Consider the following 24,047-nt stretch of genomic DNA (forward strand, 5'->3'; position numbering starts at 1 on the left):
CCCACACCGGTTAATATCCCACCCAGTCTAATCCCACTCTCCCCCTCACTCCCCGTACCCTTTAATATCCCACCCAGTCTAATCCCACACTGCCCCTCACTCCCCGTACCCTTTAATATCCCACCCAGTCTAATCCCACTCTCCCCCTCACTCCCCGTACCCTTTAATATCCCACCCAGTCTAATCCCACTCTGCCCCTCACTCCCCACACCCTTTAATATCCCACCCAGTCTAATCCCACTCTCCCCTTCACTCCCCACACCGGTTACTATCCGACCCTGTCTAATCCCACTCTCCCCCTCACTCCCCGTACCCTTTAATATCCCACCCAGTCTAATCCCATTCTGCCCCTCACTCCCCGTACCCTTTAATATCCCACCCAGTCTAATCCCACTCTCCCCCTCACTCCCCGTACCCTTTAATATCCCACCCAGTCTAATCCCACTCTCCCCCTCACTCCCCGTACCCTTTAATATCCCACCCAGTCTAATCCCACTCTCCCCCTCACTCCCCACACCCTTTAATATCCCACCCAGTCTAATCCCACTCTCCCCCTCACTCCCCACACCCTTTAATATCCCACCCAGTCTAATCCCACTCTCCCCTTCACTCCCCACACTCTTTAATATCCCACCCAGTCTAATCCCACTCTCCCCTTCACTCCCCGTACCCTTTAATATCCCACCCAGTCTAATCCCACTCTCCCCCTCACTCCCTACACCTTTTAATATCCCACCCAGTCTAATCCCACTCTCCCCCTCACTCCCCACACCCTTTAATATCCCACCCATGTCTAATCCCACTCTCCCCTTCACTCCCCACACTCTTTAATATCCCATCCAGTCTAATCCCACTCTCCCCTTCACTCCCCGTACCCTTTAATATCCCACCCAGTCTAATCCCACTCTCCCCCTCACTCCCCACACCCTTTAATATCCCACCCAGTCTAATCCCACTCTCCCCCTCACTCCCCATACCCTTTAATATCCCACCCAGTCTAATCCCACTCTCCCCCTCACTCCCCGTACCCTTTAATATCCCACCCAGTCTAATCCCACTCTCCCCCTCACTCCCCGTACCCTTTAATATCCCACCCAGTCTAATCCTACTCTCCCCCTCACTCCCCGTACCCTTTAATATCCCACCCAGTCTAATCCCACTCTCCCCCTCACTCCCCACACCCTTTAATATCCCACCCAGTCTAATCCCACTCTCCCCCTCACTCCCCGCACCCTTTAATATCCCACCGAGTCTAATCCCACTCCCCCCCTCACTCCCTGTACCCTTTAATATCCCACCCAGTCTAATCCCACTCTCCCCCTCACTCCCCGTACCCTTTAATATCCCACCCAGTCTAATCCCACTCTCCCCCTCACTCCCCGCAACCTTTAATATCCCACCCAGTCTAATCCCACTCTCCCCCTCACTCCCCGTACCCTTTAATATTCCACCCAGTCTAAACCCACTCTCCCCCCTCACTCCCCGTACCCTTTAATATCCCACCCAGTCTAATCCCACTCTCCCCCTCACTCCCCGTACCCTTTAATATCACACCCAGTCTAATCCCACTCTCCCCCTCACTCCCCACACCCTTTAATATCCCACCCAGTCTAAACCCACTCTCCCGCTCACTCCCCGTACCCTTTAATATCCCACCCAGTGTAAACCCACTCTACGCCCTCACTCCCCGTACCCTTTAATATCCCACCCAGTCTAAACCCACTCTCCCGCTCACTCCCCGTACCCTTTAATATCCCACCCAGTCTAATCCCACTCTCCCCCTCACTCCCCGTACCCTTTAATATCCCACCCAGTCTAATCCCACTCTCCCCCTCACTCCCCGTACCCTTTAATATCCCACCCAGTCTAATCCCACTCTCCCCCTCACTCCCCGTACCCTTTAATATCCCACCCAGTCTAATCCCACTCCCCCATCACTCCCCACACCCTTTAATATCCCACCCAGTCTAATCCCACTCTCCCCCTCACACCCCACACCCTGCAATATCCCACCCAGTCTAATCCCACTCTCCCCCTCACTCCCCGTACCCTTTAATATCCCACCCAGTCTAATCCCACTCTCCCCCTCACTCCCCGCACCCTTTAATATCCCACCCAGTCTAATCCCACTCTCCCCCTCACTCCCCGCACCCTTTAATATCCTACCCAGTCTAATCCCACTCTCCCCCTCACTCCCCGCACCCTTTAATATCCTACCCAGTCTAATCCCACTCTCCCCCTGACTCCCCATGCCCTTTAATATCCCACCCAGTTTAATCCCACTCTCCCCCTCACTCCTCGCACCCTTTAATATCCCACCCAGTCTAATCCCACTCTCCCTCTCACTCCCCGTACCCTTTAATATAGAAACATAGAAGATAGGAGCAGGAGTAGGCCATTCGGCCCCTCGAGCCTGCTCCGCCATTCAATGAGATCATGGCTGATCATCCAAATTCAGCACCCTGTCCCTGCCTTCTCCCCATATCCCTTGATCCCTTTAGCCTTAACAAATATATCCAACTCCTTCTTGAATATATTTAATGAACTGGCCTCCACCGCCCTCTGTGGCAGAGAATTCCACAGGTTCACCACTCTCTGGGTGAAGAAATTCCTCCTCATCTCAGTCCTAAATGGTTTACCCCTTATCCTTAGACTATGACCCCTGGTTTTGGACTCCCCTGCCATCGGAAACATCCTTCCTGCATCTAGTCTGTCCAGGCCTGACAGAACTTTATAGGTTTCGATGAGATCCCCTCTCAATCTTCTAAACTCCAGTGATTATAAGCCCAATCGACACAATCTCTCCTCATATGTCATTCCTGCCATCCCAGGTATCAGCCTGGTGAATCTTCGCTGCACTCCTTCCATGGCAAGAACGTCCTTCCTCAGATAAGGCGACCAAAACTGCACACAATACTCAAGGTGTGGTTTCACCAAGGCCCTGTACAACTGCAGCAAGACATCCTTGTTCCTGTACTCGAACCCTCTCGCTACGAAGGCCAACATACCATTTGCGTTCTTAACCGCCTGCTGCACCTGCATGCTTACCTTCAGCGACTGGTGCACAAGAACACCCAGGACTCTTTGCACTTCCCCTTCTCCCAATCTATTGCCATTCAAATAATAATCTGCCTTCCTGTTTTTGCCACCAAAGTGGATAACCTCACATTTATCCACATTATAGTGCATTTGCCATGTTTCGGCCGAATCACCCAACCTGTCCAAATCGTACTGGAGTTTCACGACATCCTCCTCACAGCATACCCTCCCACCCAGCTTTGTGTCGTCTGTAAATTTGGAGACATTACATCCAATTCCCTCGTCCAGATCATTAATATATATTGTGAACAGCTGGGGTCCTAGGACCGATCCTTGCAGTACCCCACTAGTCATTGCCTGCCACTCGGAAAACGACCCGTTTATTCCAACTCTCACTCCCCGTACCCTTTAATATCCCACCCAGTCTAATCCCACTCTCCCCCTCACTCCCCGCACCCTTTAATATCCCACCCAGTCTAATCCCACTCTCCTCCTCCCTCCCTGCACCCTTTAATATCCCACCCAGTCTAATCCCACTTTCCCCCTCACTCCCATAACCCTTTAATATCCCACCCAGTCTAATCCCACTCTCCCCCTCACTCCCTGTACCCTTTAATAACACACCCAGGCCTAGAAATTCGGTAGGCTTAGCACCGCTTTTGAGGCGCTAGAGGGCCTAGCGCCGGAGTTATGGCCAGCTTGGAAATTGAGTGGGTCCCTAAATCGGCGTTAGGCCGTTAGCGCTGCGCCGGCACCGATGACGTCATCGGTGTGCGCAGCGTCCCGGTTGCCATGGTAACCCGCCCGAACTCCGAAATTGACTTGCGGCCGCCTCGCCCGTGGCAGCCGCAAGCAACGTTCTGGCAGAGGTGCCTTACTGGACTTTGCGCCGGCGCATTAAAGGCCCCGCGCCAGCCGGCCGCTTTCCCGCTGGCCGCCTGGCCGCAGCTCCCTCCCCGGACTTCTCCCCCCCCGCCCCGGGACAGATGCAAGCCCGGCACTTGTCCGAGGTGCCGGGCTCATTTTTACAATGATTTTCGCGGGCCGCGGCCGGGTGCAGGCAGCTCCTCCTTAAGGGAAGGAGGAGGCCTGCACTTCCCGAACCTGCCGCACCGCAGCGGGTGCCGCAGCGCCGGAATAGCGCCGCAATTCAGCGCGTAGCGCCAGTTTTCAGGCGCAAACAGCTTTCAGCAGCGCCGGCAGCCGTTTGGGCGCAGAACTAGTGAATTTTTGGCCCGCCCAGCGCGACTTAGCTCCGGCACTAACTTCCGGCGCTAAAGCCGTCGCTGCGCCAAAACCCAATATCTAAGCCCCAGTCTAAACCCACTCTCCCCCTCACTCCCCGCACCCTTTAATATCCCACCCAGTCTAATCCCACTCTCCCCCTCACTCCCCGTACCCTTTAATATCCCACCCAGTCTAATCCCACTCTCCCCCTCACTCCCCGTACCCTTTAATATCCCACCCAGTCTAATCCCACTCTCCCCCTCACTCCCCGTACCCTTTAATATCCCACCCAGTCTAATCCCACTCTCCCCCTCACTCCCCGTACCCTTTAATATCCCACCCAGTCTAATCCCACTCTCCCCCCTCACTCCCCGTACCCTTTAATATCCCACCCAGTCTAATCCCACTCTCCCCCTCACTCCCCGTACCCTTTAATATCCCACCCAGTCTAATCCCACTCTCCCCCTCACTCCCCGTACCCTTTAATATCCCACCCAGTCTAATCCCACTCTCCCCCTCACTCCCCGTACCCTTTAATATCCCACCCAGTCTAATCCCACTCTCCCCCTCACTCCCCGCACCCTTTAATATCCCACCCAGTCTAATCCCACTCGCCCCCTCACTCCCCGTACCCTTTAATATCCCACCCAGTCTAATCCCACTCGCCCCCTCACTCCCCATACCCTTTAATATCCCACCCAGTCTAATCCCACTCTCCCCCTCACTCCCCGTACCCTTTAATATCCCACCCAGTCTAATCCCACTCTCCCCCTCACTCCCCACACCCTTTAATATCCCACCCAGTCTAATCCCACTCTCCCCTCACTCCCCGTACCCTTTAATATCCCACCCAGTCTAATCCCACCTCTCCCCCTCACTCCCCGTACCCTTTAATATCCCACCCAGTCTAATCCCACTCTCCCCTCACTCCCCGCACCCTTTAATATCCCACCCAGTCGAATCCCACTCTCCCCCTCACTCCCCGTACCCTTTAATATCCCACCGTCTAATCCCACTCTCCCCCTCACTCCCCGCACCCTTTAATATCCCACCCAGTCTAATCCCGCTCTCCCCCCTTACTCCCCGCACCCTTTAATATCCCACCCAGTCTAATCCCACTCTCCCCCTCACTCCCCGTACCATTTAATATCCCACCCAGTCTAATCCCACTCTCCCCTCACTCCCCGTACCCTTTAATATCCCACCCAGTCTAATCCCACTCTCCCCCTCACTCCCCGCACCCTTTAATATCCCACCCTTTAATATCCCACCCAGTCTAATCCCACTCTCCCCCTCACTCCCCGCTCCCTTTAATATCCCACCCAGTCTAATCCCACTCTCCCCCTCACTCCCTGCACCCTTTAATATCCCACCCAGTCTAATCCCACTCTCCCCCTCACTCCCTGCACCCTTTAATATCCCACCCAGTCTAATCCCACTCGCCCCCTCACTCCCTGCACCCTTTAATATCCCACCCAGTCTAATCCCACTCTCCCCCTCACTCCCCATACCCTTTAATATCCCACCCAGTCTAATCCCACTCTCCCCCTCACTCCCCATACCCTTTAATATCCCACCCAGTCTAATCCCACTCTCCCCCTCACTCCCCGCACCCTTTAATATCCCACCCAGTCTAATCCCACTCTCCCCCCTCACTCCCCGCACCCTTTAATATCCCACCCAGTCTAATCCCACTCTCCCCCTCACTCCCCGTACCCTTTAATATCCCACCCAGTCTAATCCCACTCTCCCCCTCACTCCCCGCACCCTTTAATATCCCACCCAGTCTAATCCCACTCTCCCCCTCACTCCCCGCACCCTTTAATATCCCACCCAGTCTAATCCCACTCTCCCCCTCACTCCCCGCACCCTTTAATATCCCACCCAGTCTAATCCCACTCGCCCCCTCACTCCCCGCACCCTTTAATATCCCACCCAGTCTAATCCCACTCGCCCCCTCACTCCCTGCACCCTTTAATATCCCACCCAGTCTAATTCCGCTCGCCCCCCTCCCCTTTCTCTGAGCTCCCTCTCCCGTTCTGCACGGGGCATACCTGGCGCGATGGTGACCACCCTGATGCCCTGTGGTGCCAGGTCCCGAGCGATGGGGAGGGTCATTGCCACAATGCCACCTTTGGAAGCGGAGTACGCTGCCTGGCCCACCTGCAGTTCAGTTGAGGGAGGGAGGGAAATAAAATAAAAAAGCTATTTATACCAGAGATCGGTGCGGAAGTAAAACGAGCGGCCAACATTTCCGACGCTAACCCTTAGTGCGCCGGTGAGGAGTTCTGGAAGCTCGCTATCCTTCACCTCATCGCAGGTTCAAGGACCAGGAAAGATCAAGGCAACTGCTTAATATAACCCATTGCAGGCAACGACATTACCATCGCCGAATCCCCCACCGTCAATATCCTGGGGGTCACCATTGACCAGAAACTTAACTGGACCAGCCACATAAATACTGTGGCTAAAAGAGCAGGTCAGAGTCTGGGTATTCTGCGGCGAGTGTCTCACCTCCTGACTCCCCAAAGCCTTTCCACCATCTACAAGGCACAAGTCAGGAGTGTGATGGAATACTCTCCACTTGCCTGGATGAGTGCAGCTCCAACAACACTCAAGAAGCTCGACACCATCCAGGACAAAGCAGCCCGCTTGATCGGCACCTCGTCCACCACCTTAAACATTCACTCCCTCCACCACCGGCGCACAGTGGCTGCAGTGTGTACCATCGACAAGATGCACTGCAGCAACTCGCCAAGGCTTCTTCGGCAGCACCTCCCAAACCCGCGACCTCTTCCGCCTAGAAGGACAAGGGCAGCAGGCGCATGGGAACACCACCACCTCCAAGTTCCCCTCCGAGTCACACACCATCCTGACTTGGAAATATATCGGCCGTTCCTTCATCGTCGCTGGGTCAAAATCCTGGAACTCCCTCCCTAACAGCGCTGTGGGAGCACCTTCACCACACGGGACTGCAGCGGTTCAAGAAGGCGGCTCACCACCACCTTCTCGAGGGCGATTAGGGATGGGCAATAAATGCTGGGCCTTGCCAGCGACGCCCACATCCCGAACATGAATTTTTAAAAAATGTAGTGTCACTAAGATCGACGTCAAAAACTCAGAGGCACAAAACCTCTCTCCGCCCTCTCAGTCGCCCCGGGTCAGACTGTACAAGGTTATAATAAGAACATAAAGAACAGCAGCGTATCCTGTACGCACACGGTTAGCCAGCTATTCCCAGAGTGTAGCGAACCTCTGGAATGTGTTGCTCTCGGCACCCCTTCGAGAGGAGCTGGACCGGAGATCGCATCATACAGAAGGTAAAAAGAAATAAGAAAGACTTTCACCACCTCAGGACGTCCCAAAGCACTTCACAGCCAATGAAGGACTTTTTGAAGTGCGGTCGCTGTTATAATGTAGGAAACCCGGCAGCCAATTTGCGCACAGCAAGCTCCCACAAACAGCAATGTGATAAATGACCAGACACTGGGGAGAACTCGCCTGTGCTTCTATGAAATAGTGGCCATGGCATCTTTTACGTCCACCTGAGGGAGCGCCGCACTGTCAGAGGGGCGGTACTGAGGGAGCGCCGCACTGTCGGAGGGGCGGTACTGAGGGAGCGCCGCACTGTCGGAGGGGCGGTACTGAGCGAGCGCCGCACTGTCAGAGGGGCGGTACTGAGGGAGCGCCGCACTGTCGGAGGGGCGGTACTGAGGGAGTGCCGCACTGTCAGAGGGGCAGTACTGAGGGAGCGCCACACTGTCGGAGGGGCGGTACTGAGGGAGCCGCGCACTGTCGGAGGGGCGGTACTGAGGGAGCGCCGCACTGTCGGAGTGGCAGTCCTGAGGGAGCGCCGCACTGTCGGAGTGGCAGTACTGAGGGAGCGCCGCACTGTCGGAGGGGCGGTACTGAGGGAGCACCGCACTGTCGGAGGGGCGGTACTGAGGGTGCGCCGCACTGTCGGAGGGGCGGTACTGAGGGAGCGCCGCACTGTCGGAGGGGCGGTACTGAGGGAGTGCCGCACTGTCGGAGGGGCGGTACAGAGGGAGCGCCGCACTGTCGGAGGGGCGGTACAGAGCGAGTGCCACACTGCCGGAGGGGCAGGACTGAGGGAGCGCCGCACTGTCGGAGGGGCGGTACTGAGGGAGCGCCGCACTGTCGATGGGGCGGTACTGAGGGAGCGCCGCTCTGTCGGAGGTGCTGTCTTTTGGACGAGACGTTAAACCGAGGCCCCGTCTGCCGTCTCAGGTGGACGTAAAAGATCACACGGCCACTTTTGGGCCATTGTTTATCCCTCAACCAACATCACTAAAACTGATGATCTGGTCATTATCACATTGCTATTTTTGTGGGAGCTTGCTGTGCGCAAATTGGCCTGCCGCGTTTCCTACATTACAACAGTGACCACACTTCAAAAAGTCCTTCATTGGCTGTGAGGCAATTTGGGACGTCCTGAGGTGGTGAAAGGTGCTGGAGAAATGGAAGTGTTTTTCCTTTAACTTAATGTCATACAATTTATAATACCAACTATCTGATTCTCTCCTGCCAGGGACCCCTGGACATCGGCGCGCTGTGCTGAAGCCATGTTAGCTGCAGCGGGCTCACAGCCCAGCCGGGAGTGGGAACGTGGGAGGTCTCGAGCATTCCCTATCGGCTGTGGGTTTCTCTCCGCCCACCCACACCCGCCAATCCCGGGGTTTCAACGAAGTCCCCACTGATGGAAAGGATCGCAGCCGGGACTGGGGGGGAGCGGGCAGCTGCTCGTTCGGGTACCGACCTGTCCCTCATAGGCAGCCACACTGGCGGTGTTGATGATCACGCCCCTTTGACCATCCGCATCGGGCTCGTTCTTTCCCATCTCACCCGCCGCCAGCCGGATCACGTTAAAGGTCCCCGCGATGTTCACCTGGGAGGGATCGGGGAAGAATCCGAAAATGAAACGGCTTGACTGGCCCATCGAGTTTTTCTCTACATCACCTACCTCTTCTAATCTCCCTCCCCGTACCCTTCAATAACCCACCCAGTCTAATCCCACACTCCCCGCACCCTTTAATATCCCACCCAGTCTAATCCCACTCTCCCCCTCACCCTTTAATATCCCACCCAGTCTAATCCCACACTCCCCGTACCCTTCAATAACCCACCCAGTCTAATCCCACACTCCCCGCACCCTTTAATATCCCACCCAGTCTAATCCCACACTCCCCGCACCCTTTAATATCCCACCCAGTCTAATCCCACTCTCCCCCTCACTCCCCGCACCCTTTAATATCGCACCCAGTCTAATCCCACTCTCCCCCTCACTCCCTGTACCCTTTAATATCCCACCCAGTCTAATCCCACTCTCCCCCTCACTCCCTGTACCCTTTAATATCCCACCCAGTCTAATCCCACTCTCCCCCTCACTCCCTGTACCCTTTAATATCCCACCCAGTCTAATCCCACTCTCCCCTCGCTCCCCGCACCCTTTAATATCGCACCCAGTCTAATCCCACTCTCCCCCTCACTCCCCGTACCCTTTAATATCCCACCCAGTCTAATCCCACTCTCCCCCTCACTCCCCGCACCCTTTAATATCCCACCCAGTCTAATCCCACTCTCCCACTCACTCCCCGTACCCTTTAATATCCCACCCAGTCTAATCCCACTCTCCCCCACTCCCCGTACCCTTTAATATCCCACCCAGTCTAATCCCACTCTCCCCCTCACTCCCCGCACCCTTTAATATCCCACCCAGTCTAATCCCACTCTCCCCCTCACTCCCCGTACCCTTTAATATCCCACCCAGTCTAATCCCACTCTCCCCCTCACTCCCCGCACCCTTTAATATCCCACCCAGTCTAATCCCACTCTCCTCCTCACTCCCAGTACCCTTTAATATCCCACCCAGTCTAATCCCACTCTCCCCCTCACTCCCAGTACCCTTTAATATCGCACCCAGTCTAATCCCACTCTCCCCCTCACCCTTTAATATCCCACCCAGTCTAATCCCACTCTCCCCTCACTCCCCGCACCCTTTAATATCCCACCCAGTCTAATCCCACTCTCCCCCTCACTCCCCGCACCCTTCAATATCCCACCGTCTAATCCCACTCTCCCCCTCACTCCCCGCACCCTTTAATATCCCACCCAGTCTAATCCCACTCTCCCCTCACTCCCCGCACCCTTTAATATCCCACCCAGTCTAATCCCACTCTCCCCCTCACTCCCCGCACCCTTTAATATCCCACCCAGTCTAATCCCACGCTCCCCCTCACTCCCCGTACCCTTTAATATCCCACCCAGTCTAATCCCACTCTCCCCCTCACTCCCCGCACCCTTTAATATCCCACCCAGTCTAATCCCACTCTCCCCTCACTCCCCGCACCCTTTAATATCCCACCCAGTCTAATCCCACTCTCCCCCTCACTCCCCGCACCCTTTAATATCCCACCCAGTCTAATCCCACTCTCCCCCTCACTCCCCGTACCCTTTAATATCCCACCCAGTCTAATCCCACTCTCCCCCTCACTCCCCATACCCTTTAATATCCCACCCAGTCTAATCCCACTCTCCCCCTCACTCCCCGTACCCTTTAATATCCCACCCAGTCTAATCCCACTCTCCCCCTCACTCCCCGTACCCTTTAATATCCCACCCAGTCTAATCCCACTCTCCCCCTCACTCCCTGCACCCTTTAATATCCCACCCAGTCTAATCCCACACTCCCCGCACCCTTTAATATCCCACCCAGTCTAATCCCACTCTCCCCCTCACTCCCCGTACCCTTTAATATCCCACCCAGTCTAATCCCACTCTCCCCCTCACTCCCCGCACCCTTTAATATCCCACCCAGTCTAATCCCACCCTCCCCTCGCTCCCCGTACCCTTTAATATTCCACCCAGTCTAATCCCACTCTCCCCCTCACTCCCCGTACCCTTTAATATCCCACCCAGTCTAATCCCACTCTCCCCCCTCACTCACCGCACCCTTTAATATCCCACCCAGTCTAATCCCACTCTCCCCCTCACTCCCCGCACCCTTTAATATCCCACCCAGTCTAATCCTACCCTCCCCCTCACTCCCCGCACCCTTTAATATCCCACCCAGTCTAATCCCACTCTCACCCTCACTCCCCGTACCCTTTAATATCCCACCCAGTCTAATCCCACTCTCCCCCCTCAGTTAAAGAGGGCTTTAAACTAACTCGTGGGGGGGAGTTTCCCAGAGAGCAAATAATACAAATGACAACAGAGAAGGTCATAGACTTAGGTAGCAGTGGGGAAATTAAAAACCAGAGCGTGTCAGGAAGGGGTAGAAGGTGTGGAGTAAAAGGTAAAGTAATAAAAAGGGCAATAGCAGGAACTAAGTGTCACAAAACATATTTGAAAGTTCTCTATCTGAATGCACGTAGCATTCGTAACAAAATAGACGAGTTAAAGGCACAAATAGCTACATATGGGTATGATCTTGTGGCCATTACAGAAACATGGCTGCAGGGTGACAATGCCTGGGAATTAAACATACCAGGTTATTTAACAATCAGGAAGGACAGGCAGGAAGGAAGGGGAGGTGGGCTGGCTATGTTAATAAAGGAAGGAATCACTGTAATACAGAGAAATGATATTGGGTCAAAGGATCAGGATAATGAAACAGTTTGGGTGGAGATAAGGAATAATAAGGGGAAAAAAGCACTAGTGGGTGTAGTATATAGGCCTCCGAACAGTCGCAACTCGGTTGGACGGAGTATCAATCAGGAAATAGTTGAGGCTTGTAATAAGGGAACATCTATAATTATGGGGGATTTTAACTATCATATAAATTGGACGAATCAAATTGGGCAGGGCTGCCTTGAGGATGAGTTCATTGAGTGTATTAGGGATGGGTTTCTTGAGCAGTATGTAACTGAACCAACCAGGGGGCAAGCAACCTTAGATCTGGTCCTGTGTAACGAGACAGGATTAATTAAAAATGTCCTAGTAAAGGATCCCCTTGGAATGAGTGACCATAACATGGTTGAATTCCATATTCAGTTAGAGGGTGAGGAGGCTGTATCTCAAACAAGCGTGCTAAGCTTGAATAAAGGAGACTATGAAGGTATGAGAGCGGAATTGAGTAAAGTGGATTGGGAAAATAGGTTAAAGGATAAGACGATACATGATCAGTGGTGTACATTTAAGGAGTTATTTTACAAATTCCAAAAAAAGTATATTCCACTGAGAAAAAAAGGGTGTAAAAGAAAAGACAGCCATCCGTGGCTAAGTAAAGAAATTAAGGATAGTATTCGACTAAAAACAACGGCATATAAGGTAGCCAAATCTAGTGGGAGGATAGAGGATTGGGAAAACTTTAAAAGACAGCAAAAAATAACAAAAAGATTGATTAAGAAAGGGAAGATACATTATGAAAGTAAATTAGCAAAAAATATAAAGACAGATAGTAAGAGTTTTTATAGTTATATAAAAAGAAAAAGGGTGGCTAAAGTAAATGTTGGTCCCTTAGAGGATGAGACCGGGAAATTAATGGTGGGAAATATGGAGATGGCAAAAACACTGAATGAATATTTTGTATCAGTCTTTACAGTGGAGGACACCAAGAATATCCCAACACTTGACAAGCAGGGGGCTATAGGGGGGGAGGAGCTAAATACGATCAAAATCACTAAGGAAGTAGTACTTGGTAAAATAATGGGACTCAAGGCGGATAAATCACCTGGACCTGATGGCTTACATCCCAGGGTTTTGAGGGAAGTGGCTGTAGGGATTGTGGATGCATTGGTAATAATCTTCCAAAACTCCCTGGACTCAGCAAAGGTCCCGGCAGACTGGAAAACTGCTAATGTAACACCCTTATTTAAAAAGGGCAGTAGACAGAAGGCTGGAAACTATAGACCGGTTAGCCTAACATCTGTGGTAGGTAAAATTTTGGAGTCCATTATTAAGGAGACAGTAACAGGACATTTGGATAATCATAATTTAATAAGACAAAGTCAGCATGGTTTTATGAAGGGGAAGTCATGTTTGACAAATTTGCTGGAGTTCTTTGAGGAAGTAACATATAGGGTGGATAAAGGTGAACCAGTGGACGTAGTGTATTTAGACTTCCAAAAGGCATTTGACAAGGTGCCACACAAAAGATTATTGCTTAAGATAAAAAATCACGGGATTGGGGGTAATATTCTGGCATGGATAGAGGATTGGCTATCTAACAGAAGGCAGAGAGTTGGGATAAATGGTTCATATTCAGACTGGCAATCAGTAACCAGTGGTGTTCCGCAGGGGTCAGTGCTGGGTCCCCAACTCTTTACAATCTATATTAACGATTTGGAGGAGGGGACCGAGTGTAACACGTCAAAGTTTGCAGATGATACTAAGATGGGAGGGAAAGTAGTGAGTGAGGAGGACATAAAAAACCTGCAAGGGGACATAGACAGGCTAAGTAAGTGGGCAGAGATTTGGCAGATGGAATACAATACTGGAAAGTGTGAGGTTATGCACTTTGGCAGGAAAAATCGTAGAGCAAGTTATTATCTTAATGGCAAGAAACTTGAAAGTACTGAAGTACAAAGGGATCTGGGGGTCCTGGTGCACGAAACTCAAAAGGTTAGTATGCAGGTGCAGCAAGTGATTAAGAAGGCCAATGGAATGTTGGCTTTCATTGCTAGGGGGATAGAATATAAAAATAGGGAGGTATTGCTTCAGTTGTACAAGGTATTGGTGAGACCGCACCTGGAATACTGCATACAGTTTTGGTGTCCATACTTAAGAAAGGACATACTTGCTCTCGAGTCAGTACAAAGAAGGTTCACTCGATTAATCCCGGGGATGAGGGGATGGACATATGAGGAGAGGTTGAGTAGATTGGGACTCTACTCATTGGAGTTCAGAAGAATGAGAGGCGATCTTATTGAAACATATAAGATTATGAAGGGGTTGGATCGGGTGGATGCAGGGAGGATGTTCCAGATGATGGGTGAAACTAGAACTAGGGGGCATAGTCTTAGAATAAGGGGCTGCTCTTTCAAAACTGAGATGAGGAGGAACTACTTCACTCAGAGGGTGGTAGGTCCATGGAATATGCTGCCCCAAAAAGCTGTCGAAGCTACATCATTAAATAAATTTAAAACAGAAATAGACACTTTCCTAGTAGAAAAGGGAATTAAGGGTTACGGGGAGCGGGCAGGAATTTGGACATGAGTCTAGGTTCGGATAGGTCACGGCCCTGTGGGTAGCGGAGCGGGCCCAGGGGCCGTGTAGCCTGATCCTGCTCCTGTTTTCGTGTGTCTAATGCTGTTAGATTCAGGAGATAGTCCTGTCATAGTGGATTGGCGGTTAGGATCAGATCAGCCATGATCTTATTGAATGGCGGAGCAGGCTCGAGGGGCCAATTGGCCTACTCCTGCTCCTATTTCTTATGTTCTTACTCCCCGCACCCTTTAATATCCCACCCAGTCTAATCCCACTCTCCCCCTCACTCCCCGCACCCTTTAATATCCCACCCAGTCTAATCCCACTCTCCCCCTCACTGTCCACACCCTTTAATATCCCACCCAGTCTAATCCCACTCTCCCCCTCACCCTTTAATATCCCACCCAGTCTAATCCCACTCTCCCCCTCACTCCCCGTACCCTTTAATATCCCACCCAGTCTAATCCCACTCTCCCCCTCACTCCCCGTACCCTTTAATATCCCACCCAGTCTAATCCCACTCTCCCCCTCACTCCCCGTACCCTTTAATATCCCACCCAGTCTAATCCCACTCTCCCCCTCACTCCCCGCCCCCTTTAATATCCCACCCAGTCTAATCCCACTCTCCCCCACTCCCCGTACCCTTTAATATCCCACCCAGTCTAATCCCACTCTCCCCCTCACTCCCCGCACCCTTTAATATCCCACCCAGTCTAATCCCACTCTCCCCCTCACTCCCCGCACCCTTTAATATCCCACCCAGTCTAATCCCACTCTCCCCCTCACTCCCCGTACCCTTTAATATCCCACCCAGTCTAATCCCACTCTCCCCGCACCCTTTAATATCCCACCCAGTCTAATCCCACTCTCCCCCTCACTCCCCGCACCCTTTAATATCCCACCCAGTCTAATCCCACTCTACCCCTCACTCCCCGCACCCTTTAATATCCCACCCAGTCTAATCCCACTCTACCCCTCACTCCCCGCACCCTTTAATATCCCACCCAGTCTAATCCCACTCTCCCCCTCACTCCCCGTACCCTTTAATATCCCACCCAGTCTAATCCCACTCTCCCCCTCACTCCCCATACCCTTTAATATCCCACCCAGTCTAATCCCACTCTCCCCCTCACTCCCCATACCCTTTAATATCCCACCCAGTCTAATCCCACTCTCCCCCTCACTCCGCACACCCTTTAATATCCCACCCAGTCTAATCCCACTCTCCCCCTCACTCCCCGCACCCTTTAATATCCCACCCAGTCTAATCCCACTCTCCCCCTCACTCCCCGCACCCTTTAATATCCCACCCAGTCTAATCCCACGCTCCCCCTCACTCCCCGTACCCTTTAATATCCCACCCAGTCTAATCCCACTCTCCCCCTCACTCCCCGCACCCTTTAATATCCCACCCAGTCTAATCCCACTCTCCCCTCACTCCCCGCACCCTTTAATATCCCACCCAGTCTAATCCCACTCTCCCCCTCACTCCCCGCACCCTTTAATATCCCACCCAGTCTAATCCCACTCTCCCCCTCACTCCCCGTACCCTTTAATATCCCACCCAGTCTAATCCCACTCTCCCCCTCACTCCCCATACCCTTTAATATCCCACCCAGTCTAATCCCACTCTCCCCCACTCCCCGTACCCTTTAATATCCCACCCAGTCTAATCCCACTCTCCCCCTCACTCCCCGCACCCTTTAATATCCCACCCAGTCTAATCCTACCCTCCCCCTCACTCCCCGCACCCTTTAATATCCCACCCAGTCTAATCCCACTCTCACCCTCACTCCCCGTACCCTTTAATATCCCACCCAGTCTAATCCCACTCTCCCCCCTCAGTTAAAGAGGGCTTTAAACTAACTCGTGGGGGGGAGGTTCCCAGAGAGCAAATAATACAAATGACAACAGAGAAGGTCATAGACTTAGGTAGCAGTGGGGAAATTAAAAACCAGAGCGTGTCAGGAAGGGGTAGAAGGTGTGGAGTAAAAGGTAAAGTAATAAAAAGGGCAATAGCAGGAACTAAGTGTCACAAAACATATTTGAAAGTTCTCTATCTGAATGCACGTAGCATTCGTAACAAAATAGACGAGTTAAAGGCACAAATAGCTACATATGGGTATGATCTTGTGGCCATTACAGAAACATGGCTGCAGGGTGACAATGCCTGGGAATTAAACATACCAGGTTATTTAACAATCAGGAAGGACAGGCAGGAAGGAAGGGGAGGTGGGCTGGCTATGTTAATAAAGGAAGGAATCACTGTAATACAGAGAAATGATATTGGGTCAAAGGATCAGGATAATGAAACAGTTTGGGTGGAGATAAGGAATAATAAGGGGAAAAAAACACTAGTGGGTGTAGTATATAGGCCTCCGAACAGTCGCAACTCGGTTGGACGGAGTATCAATCAGGAAATAGTTGAGGCTTGTAATAAGGGAACATCTATAATTATGGGGGATTTTAACTATCATATAAATTGGACGAATCAAATTGGGCAGGGCTGCCTTGAGGATGAGTTCATTGAGTGTATTAGGGATGGGTTTCTTGAGCAGTATGTAACTGAACCAACCAGGGGGCAAGCAACCTTAGATCTGGTCCTGTGTAACGAGACAGGATTAATTAAAAATGTCCTAGTAAAGGATCCCCTTGGAATGAGTGACCATAACATGGTTGAATTCCATATTCAGTTAGAGGGTGAGGAGGCTGTATCTCAAACAAGCGTGCTAAGCTTGAATAAAGGAGACTATGAAGGTATGAGAGCGGAATTGAGTAAAGTGGATTGGGAAAATAGGTTAAAGGATAAGACGATACATGATCAGTGGTGTACATTTAAGGAGTTATTTTACAAATTCCAAAAAAGGTATATTCCACTGAGAAAAAAAGGGTGTAAAAGAAAAGACAGCCATCCGTGGCTAAGTAAAGAAATTAAGGATAGTATTCGACTAAAAACAACGGCATATAAGGTAGCCAAATCTAGTGGGAGGATAGAGGATTGGGAAAACTTTAAAAGACAGCAAAAAATAACAAAAAGATTGATTAAGAAAGGGAAGATACATTATGAAAGTAAATTAGCAAAAAATATAAAGACAGATAGTAAGAGTTTTTATAGTTATATAAAAAGAAAAAGGGTGGCTAAAGTAAATGTTGGTCCCTTAGAGGATGAGACCGGGAAATTAATGGTGGGAAATATGGAGATGGCAAAAACACTGAATGAATATTTTGTATCAGTCTTTACAGTGGAGGACACCAAGAATATCCCAACACTTGACAAGCAGGGGGCTATAGGGGGGGAGGAGCTAAATACGATCAAAATCACTAAGGAAGTAGTACTTGGTAAAATAATGGGACTCAAGGCGGATAAATCACCTGGACCTGATGGCTTACATCCCAGGGTTTTGAGGGAAGTGGCTGTAGGGATTGTGGATGCATTGGTAATAATCTTCCAAAACTCCCTGGACTCAGCAAAGGTCCCGGCAGACTGGAAAACTGCTAATGTAACACCCTTATTTAAAAAGGGCAGTAGACAGAAGGCTGGAAACTATAGACCGGTTAGCCTAACATCTGTGGTAGGTAAAATTTTGGAGTCCATTATTAAGGAGACAGTAACAGGACATTTGGATAATCATAATTTAATAAGACAAAGTCAGCATGGTTTTATGAAGGGGAAGTCATGTTTGACAAATTTGCTGGAGTTCTTTGAGGAAGTAACATATAGGGTGGATAAAGGTGAACCAGTGGACGTAGTGTATTTAGACTTCCAAAAGGCATTTGACAAGGTGCCACACAAAAGATTATTGCTTAAGATAAAAAATCACGGGATTGGGGGTAATATTCTGGCATGGATAGAGGATTGGCTATCTAACAGAAGGCAGAGAGTTGGGATAAATGGTTCATATTCAGACTGGCAATCAGTAACCAGTGGTGTTCCGCAGGGGTCAGTGCTGGGTCCCCAACTCTTTACAATCTATATTAACGATTTGGAGGAGGGGACCGAGTGTAACACGTCAAAGTTTGCAGATGATACTAAGATGGGAGGGAAAGTAGTGAGTGAGGAGGACATAAAAAACCTGCAAGGGGACATAGACAGGCTAAGTAAGTGGGCAGAGATTTGGCAGATGGAATACAATACTGGAAAGTGTGAGGTTATGCACTTTGGCAGGAAAAATCGTAGAGCAAGTTATTATCTTAATGGCAAGAAACTTGAAAGTACTGAAGTACAAAGGGATCTGGGGGTCCTGGTGCACGAAACTCAAAAGGTTAGTATGCAGGTGCAGCAAGTGATTAAGAAGGCCAATGGAATGTTGGCTTTCATTGCTAGGGGGATAGAATATAAAAATAGGGAGGTATTGCTTCAGTTGTACAAGGTATTGGTGAGACCGCACCTGGAATACTGCATACAGTTTTGGTGTCCATACTTAAGAAAGGACATACTTGCTCTCGAGTCAGTACAAAGAAGGTTCACTCGATTAATCCCGGGGATGAGGGGATGGACATATGAGGAGAGGTTGAGTAGATTGGGACTCTACTCATTGGAGTTCAGAAGAATGAGAGGCGATCTTATTGAAACATATAAGATTATGAAGGGGTTGGATCGGGTGGATGCAGGGAGGATGTTCCAGATGATGGGTGAAACTAGAACTAGGGGGCATAGTCTTAGAATAAGGGGCTGCTCTTTCAAAACTGAGATGAGGAGGAACTACTTCACTCAGAGGGTGGTAGGTCCATGGAATATGCTGCCCCAAAAAGCTGTCGAAGCTACATCATTAAATAAATTTAAAACAGAAATAGACACTTTCCTAGTAGAAAAGGGAATTAAGGGTTACGGGGAGCGGGCAGGAATTTGGACATGAGTCTAGGTTCGGATAGGTCACGGCCCTGTGGGTAGCGGAGCGGGCCCAGGGGCCGTGTAGCCTGATCCTGCTCCTGTTTTCGTGTGTCTAATGCTGTTAGATTCAGGAGATAGTCCTGTCATAGTGGATTGGCGGTTAGGATCAGATCAGCCATGATCTTATTGAATGGCGGAGCAGGCTCGAGGGGCCAATTGGCCTACTCCTGCTCCTATTTCTTATGTTCTTACTCCCCGCACCCTTTAATATCCCACCCAGTCTAATCCCACTCTCCCCCTCACTCCCCGCACCCTTTAATATCCCACCCAGTCTAATCCCACTCTCCCCCTCACTGTCCACACCCTTTAATATCCCACCCAGTCTAATCCCACTCTCCCCCTCACCCTTTAATATCCCACCCAGTCTAATCCCACTCTCCCCCTCACTCCCCGTACCCTTTAATATCCCACCCAGTCTAATCCCACTCTCCCCCTCACTCCCCGTACCCTTTAATATCCCACCCAGTCTAATCCCACTCTCCCCCTCACTCCCCGCCCCCTTTAATATCCCACCCAGTCTAATCCCACTCTCCCCCACTCCCCGTACCCTTTAATATCCCACCCAGTCTAATCCCACTCTCCCCCTCACTCCCCGCACCCTTTAATATCCCACCCAGTCTAATCCCACTCTCCCCCTCACTCCCCGTACCCTTTAATATCCCACCCAGTCTAATCCCACTCTCCTGATCAGTCAGTTCTTACGGTGATCACTCTCTGGAAGTCCTCGAGACTGTGCGCGATATCCTTCTTGAAATTGTAGGTTTTCACCGCCACCGCGATCCCTGCGCAGTTCACCGCGATGTCCAGGCGCCCGAACTTCTCCCTCGCTAGGGCCACAGCGCTCATGACATCCGACTCCGAGGTGACCTGAGAGGGAGACAAGCAGGAGAGTGAGGCCGAGAAGCTTGGTCCATCGCTAAACCCAGTGCCCGTAACTCTTTGGGCGTTTTAACCCCTCACATTCCCGTGTCAGCTGTGGCTCAGTGGTCAGCACCCTCGCCTGAGTCAGAAGGTTGTGGGTTCAAGTCTAGGCCGACACTACCAGTGCAGTACTGAGGGAGCGCCGCACTGTCAGAGGGGCAGTACTGAGGGTGTGCCGCACTGTCGGAGGGGCGGTACTGAGGGAGCGCCGCACTGTCGGAGGGGCGGTACTGAGGGAGCGCCGCACTGTCGGAGGGGCGGTACTGAGGGAGCGCCGCACTGTCAGAGGGGCGGTACTGAGGGAGCGCCGCACTGTGGGAGGAGCGGTACTGAGGGAGCGCCGCACTGTCGGAGGGGCAGTACTGAGGGAGCGCCGCACTGTCGGAGGGGCAGTACTGAGGGAGCGCCGCACCGTCAGAGGGTCGGTACTGAGGGAGCGCCGTACTGTCGGAGGGGCAGTACTGAGGGAGCGCCGCACTGTCGGAGGGGCAGTACTGAGGGAGCGCCGCACTGTCGGAGGGGCGGTACTGAGGGAGCGCCGCACTGTCGGAGGGGCGGTACTGAGGGAGCGCCGCACTGTCGGAGGGGCAGTACTGAGGGAGCGCAACACTGTCGGAGGGGCGGTACTGAGGGAGCGCCGCACTGTCGGAGGGGCAGTACTGAGGGAGCGCCGCACTGTCGGAGGGGCGGTACTGAGGGAGCGCCGCACTGTCGGAGGAGTGGTACATGTATGTTAGCAATGGCCCCAGTAGGCACTGTCGGAGGGGCAGTACATGGCCCCAGGAGGCATCTCTATGCAACACTGTTTCACGTCCTTCAGAACTGAGAATGAACATTCACTTTACACGAGCAGTGTCTTTGCACCCTGCGTCCGTCCACCTCTGCCCTCTGCCGTCAATCATTACTGGTCAATAGTTCCTGTGTAACAGGCTCGAGGGGCTCAACGGCCTCCTCCTGTTCCTAATGTAACAGGCTCGAGGGGCTGAACGGCCTCCTCCTGTTCCTAATGTAACAGGCTCGAGGGGCTGAATGGCCTCCTTCTGTTCCCGTGTAACAGGCTCGAGGGGCTGAATGGCCTCCTCCTGTTCCTGTGTAACAGGCTCGAGGGGCTGAACGGCCTCCTCCTGTTCCTAATGTAACAGGCTCGAGGGGCTGAACGGCCTCCTCCTGTTCCTAATGTAACAGGCTCGAGGGGCTGAACGGCCTCCTCCTGTTCCTAATGTAACAGGCTCGAGGGGCTGAACAGCCTCCTCCTGTTCCTAATGTAACAGGCTCGAGGGGGCTGAATGGCCTCGTCCTGTTCCTGTGTAACAGGCTCGAGGGGGCTGAACGGCCTCCTCCTGTTCCTAATGTAACAGGCTCGAGGGGGCTGAATGGCCTCCTCCTGTTCCTGTGTAACAGGCTCGAGGGGCTGAACGGCCTCCTCCTGTTCCTAATGTAACAGGCTCGAGGGGCTGAACGGCCTCCTCCTGTTCCTAATGCAAGAGGCTCGAGGGGGCTGAATGGCCTCCTTCTGTTCCCGTGTAACAGGCTCGAGGGGCTGAATGGCCTCCTCCTGTTCCTGTGTAACAGGCTCGAGGGGCTGAACGGCCTCCTCCTGTTCCTAATGTAACAGGCTCGAGGGGCTGAACGGCCTCCTCCTGTTCCTAATGTAACAGGCTCGAGGAGCTGAACGGCCTCCTCCTGTTCCTAATGTAACAGGCTCGAGGGGCTGAATGGCCTCCTCCTGTTCCTAATGTAACAGGCTCGAGGGGCTGAACGGCATCCTCCTGTTCCTAATGGAGCAGGCTCGAGGGGCTGAACGGCCTCCTCCTGTTCCTAATGTAACAGGCTCGAGGGGCTGAAGGGCCTCCTCCTGTTCCTAATGTAACAGGCTCGAGGGGCTGAACGGCCTCCTCCTGTTCCTAATGTAACAGGCTCGAGGGGCTGAAAGGCCTACTCCTGTTCCTAATGTAACAGGCTCGAGGGGCTGAATGGCCTCCTCCTGTTCCCGTGTGCTGCTTGTACTCCGGTAGTAATGATCTGCCCCCGATTCCTGCGGAGTGACCCTCCCCCCCCGCCCCTCGGTGTCCTTACATTCGCAGGTGCAAAGGCGCACCTCTCGCCCAGAGCCTTGGCCACGCTAGCCCCGTCGGAGGTAGGCAGGTCCAGGATCACGGCGCTGGCTCCTAGCTGCACCAGTCGCTCGGCGGTGGCACGGCCCAGCCCCGAGGCACCGCCAGTCACCAGGCCCACCAAACCCTGCCGGAGGGAAGGGGGGGGAGGGGAAGAAACAAAAACATCAAAGCACTGAGAATAAGGACAGTCGATATTCACGTTTCATTCACAATACTGCACCGTGGGGGCCGTACCGGGATAATCGACCGGGGTGGGGGTTTAGAAGAATGAGAGGGGATCGCATTGAAACATATAAAATTCTGACAGGGCTAGACAGACTGGGAGGGTGTTTCCCCTGGCTGGGGGGTCTAGACCGAGGGATCAGTCTCAGGATACGGGGTAGGACATTTAGGACTGAGATGAGGAGAAATGTCTTCACTCAGAGGGTGGTGAACCTGTGGAATTCTCTACCACAGAAGGCTGTGGAGGCCAAGTCACTGAATATATTTAAGGAGGAGAGATAGCTTTCTAGACACAAAAGGCATCAAGGGGTATGGGGAGAGAGCGGGAATATGGTATTGAGATAGATGATCAGCCATGATCATATTGAATGGCGGAGCAGGCTCGAATGGCCGACTCCTGCTCCAATTTTTCTATGTTTCTGTGTTTTGGGGTGATCGACCGACGACGGGAGCAGGGGCCATACCGGGCTGATCGACCAGGGGGACCATACCGGGCGGATCGACCAGAGGGGCCATACCGGGCTGATCGACCGGCGGGGGGGGGGGGTGGTGCCATACTGGGACAATCTACCAGGGGGGCCATACTGGGGCGATCGACCGGCGAGGGCAGCGGGGGCCATCGACCGGGCCGATCGACCAGGGGGACCATCGACCGGTAGGGGTGGGGGTGGTTGAACCGTACCAATGCCGTGGGCCGAGAAGGGGAGGGGGGGATTGGACCGTACCAATGCCATGGACCAAGGGGATTGGACCGTACCAATGCCTAGACCGAGGGGGGTGGGGGGATTGGACCGTACCAATGCCTCGGACCAGGGGGGGGGGGGGGGGGGGGATTGGACCGTACCAATGCCTCAGACCGAGGGGGGGGGATTGGACCGTACCAATGCCTCAGACCGAGGGGGGAGGAATTGGACTGTACCAATGCCTCAGACCGAGGGGGGAGGGGTGCATTGGACCGTACCAATGCCGCGGACTGAGGAGGGGGGGGGATTGCCAGGTTTAAAGTGACTGAGTTGGGCGGGGGGAACAAAGAAGTAACTTCCAGCTGAAAATAAGGATTTTTTTTCCCTCTATAACCTTCCCAGAGTGAATGACCTTCGTCTTTGACCTCTGACCGTGGCCCTCTGTTGGCCCTCCCCCCAGGGGTGGGAGTTTAGGGGTTTTTGGGGTATTTTTAGGGGTTTTTCTCCCCCAATGTCCCCGGACTTCTCTCCTCACCGACACCGACCGCACAGCCGCCATCTCCCGGCTGCCCTCAGCGCTGCCCCGCTCCCGGCCAATCACAGCGCGCCCTTCAGAACTCCGGCCAATCACAGCGCGCCCCCGCGCCCCCGACCTTGGCCAATCACAGCGCGGCCCCGGGACTCCGGCCAATCACAGCGCTGCCCCGCTCCCGCCCAATCACAGCGCGGCCCCGCGCCCCCCGGCCTCGGCCAATCAGACTTCCCTCACCGCCCCTTCGA

The 24,047-nt window shown here is 52.7% G+C and overlaps 2 protein-coding genes across 2 annotated transcripts in view; both read right to left on the reverse strand.

Moving 5' to 3' along the window:
* LOC147086661 (uncharacterized) overlaps positions 1 to 24,047 on the reverse strand; it is a 730,919-nt gene that overhangs the window by 518,921 nt on the left and 187,951 nt on the right. The window lies entirely within an intron of this gene.
* On the reverse strand, positions 6,241 to 23,827 carry LOC147086668 (3-hydroxyacyl-CoA dehydrogenase type-2-like). Its single transcript, XM_085978293.1, has 5 exons — positions 23,803 to 23,827; positions 22,322 to 22,486; positions 20,027 to 20,191; positions 9,044 to 9,172; positions 6,241 to 6,429 (listed from the first exon to the last, which is right to left on the reverse strand). Exons 1-5 carry the CDS (start codon positions 23,824 to 23,826, stop codon positions 6,241 to 6,243), a joined length of 672 nt encoding a protein of 223 aa, XP_085834419.1. The 5' UTR covers position 23,827.

Source organism: Somniosus microcephalus, unplaced genomic scaffold, assembly GCF_052327205.1.
Source record: "Somniosus microcephalus isolate GS21.2 unplaced genomic scaffold, FLI_Smic_1.0 unresolved_chr7, whole genome shotgun sequence".
In the NCBI taxonomy this organism is placed as follows: Eukaryota; Metazoa; Chordata; class Chondrichthyes; order Squaliformes; family Somniosidae; genus Somniosus; species Somniosus microcephalus.

What these genes read in the sequence shown, in the direction of transcription:
- LOC147086668 (XM_085978293.1), bottom strand. Translation starts at nt 23,826, where the DNA reads ATGGCGGCTGTGCGGTCGGTGTCG. An exon ending in CGGCTGTGCGGTCGGTGTCG is followed by an intron (nt 22,487 to 23,802) that starts GTGAGGAGAGAA and finishes TCCCTCCGGCAG; the next exon opens with GGTTTGGTGGGCCTGGTGAC. An exon ending in TGGCTGCCTATGAGGGACAG is followed by an intron (nt 6,430 to 9,043) that starts GTCGGTACCCGA and finishes ACTGAACTGCAG; the next exon opens with GTGGGCCAGGCAGCGTACTC.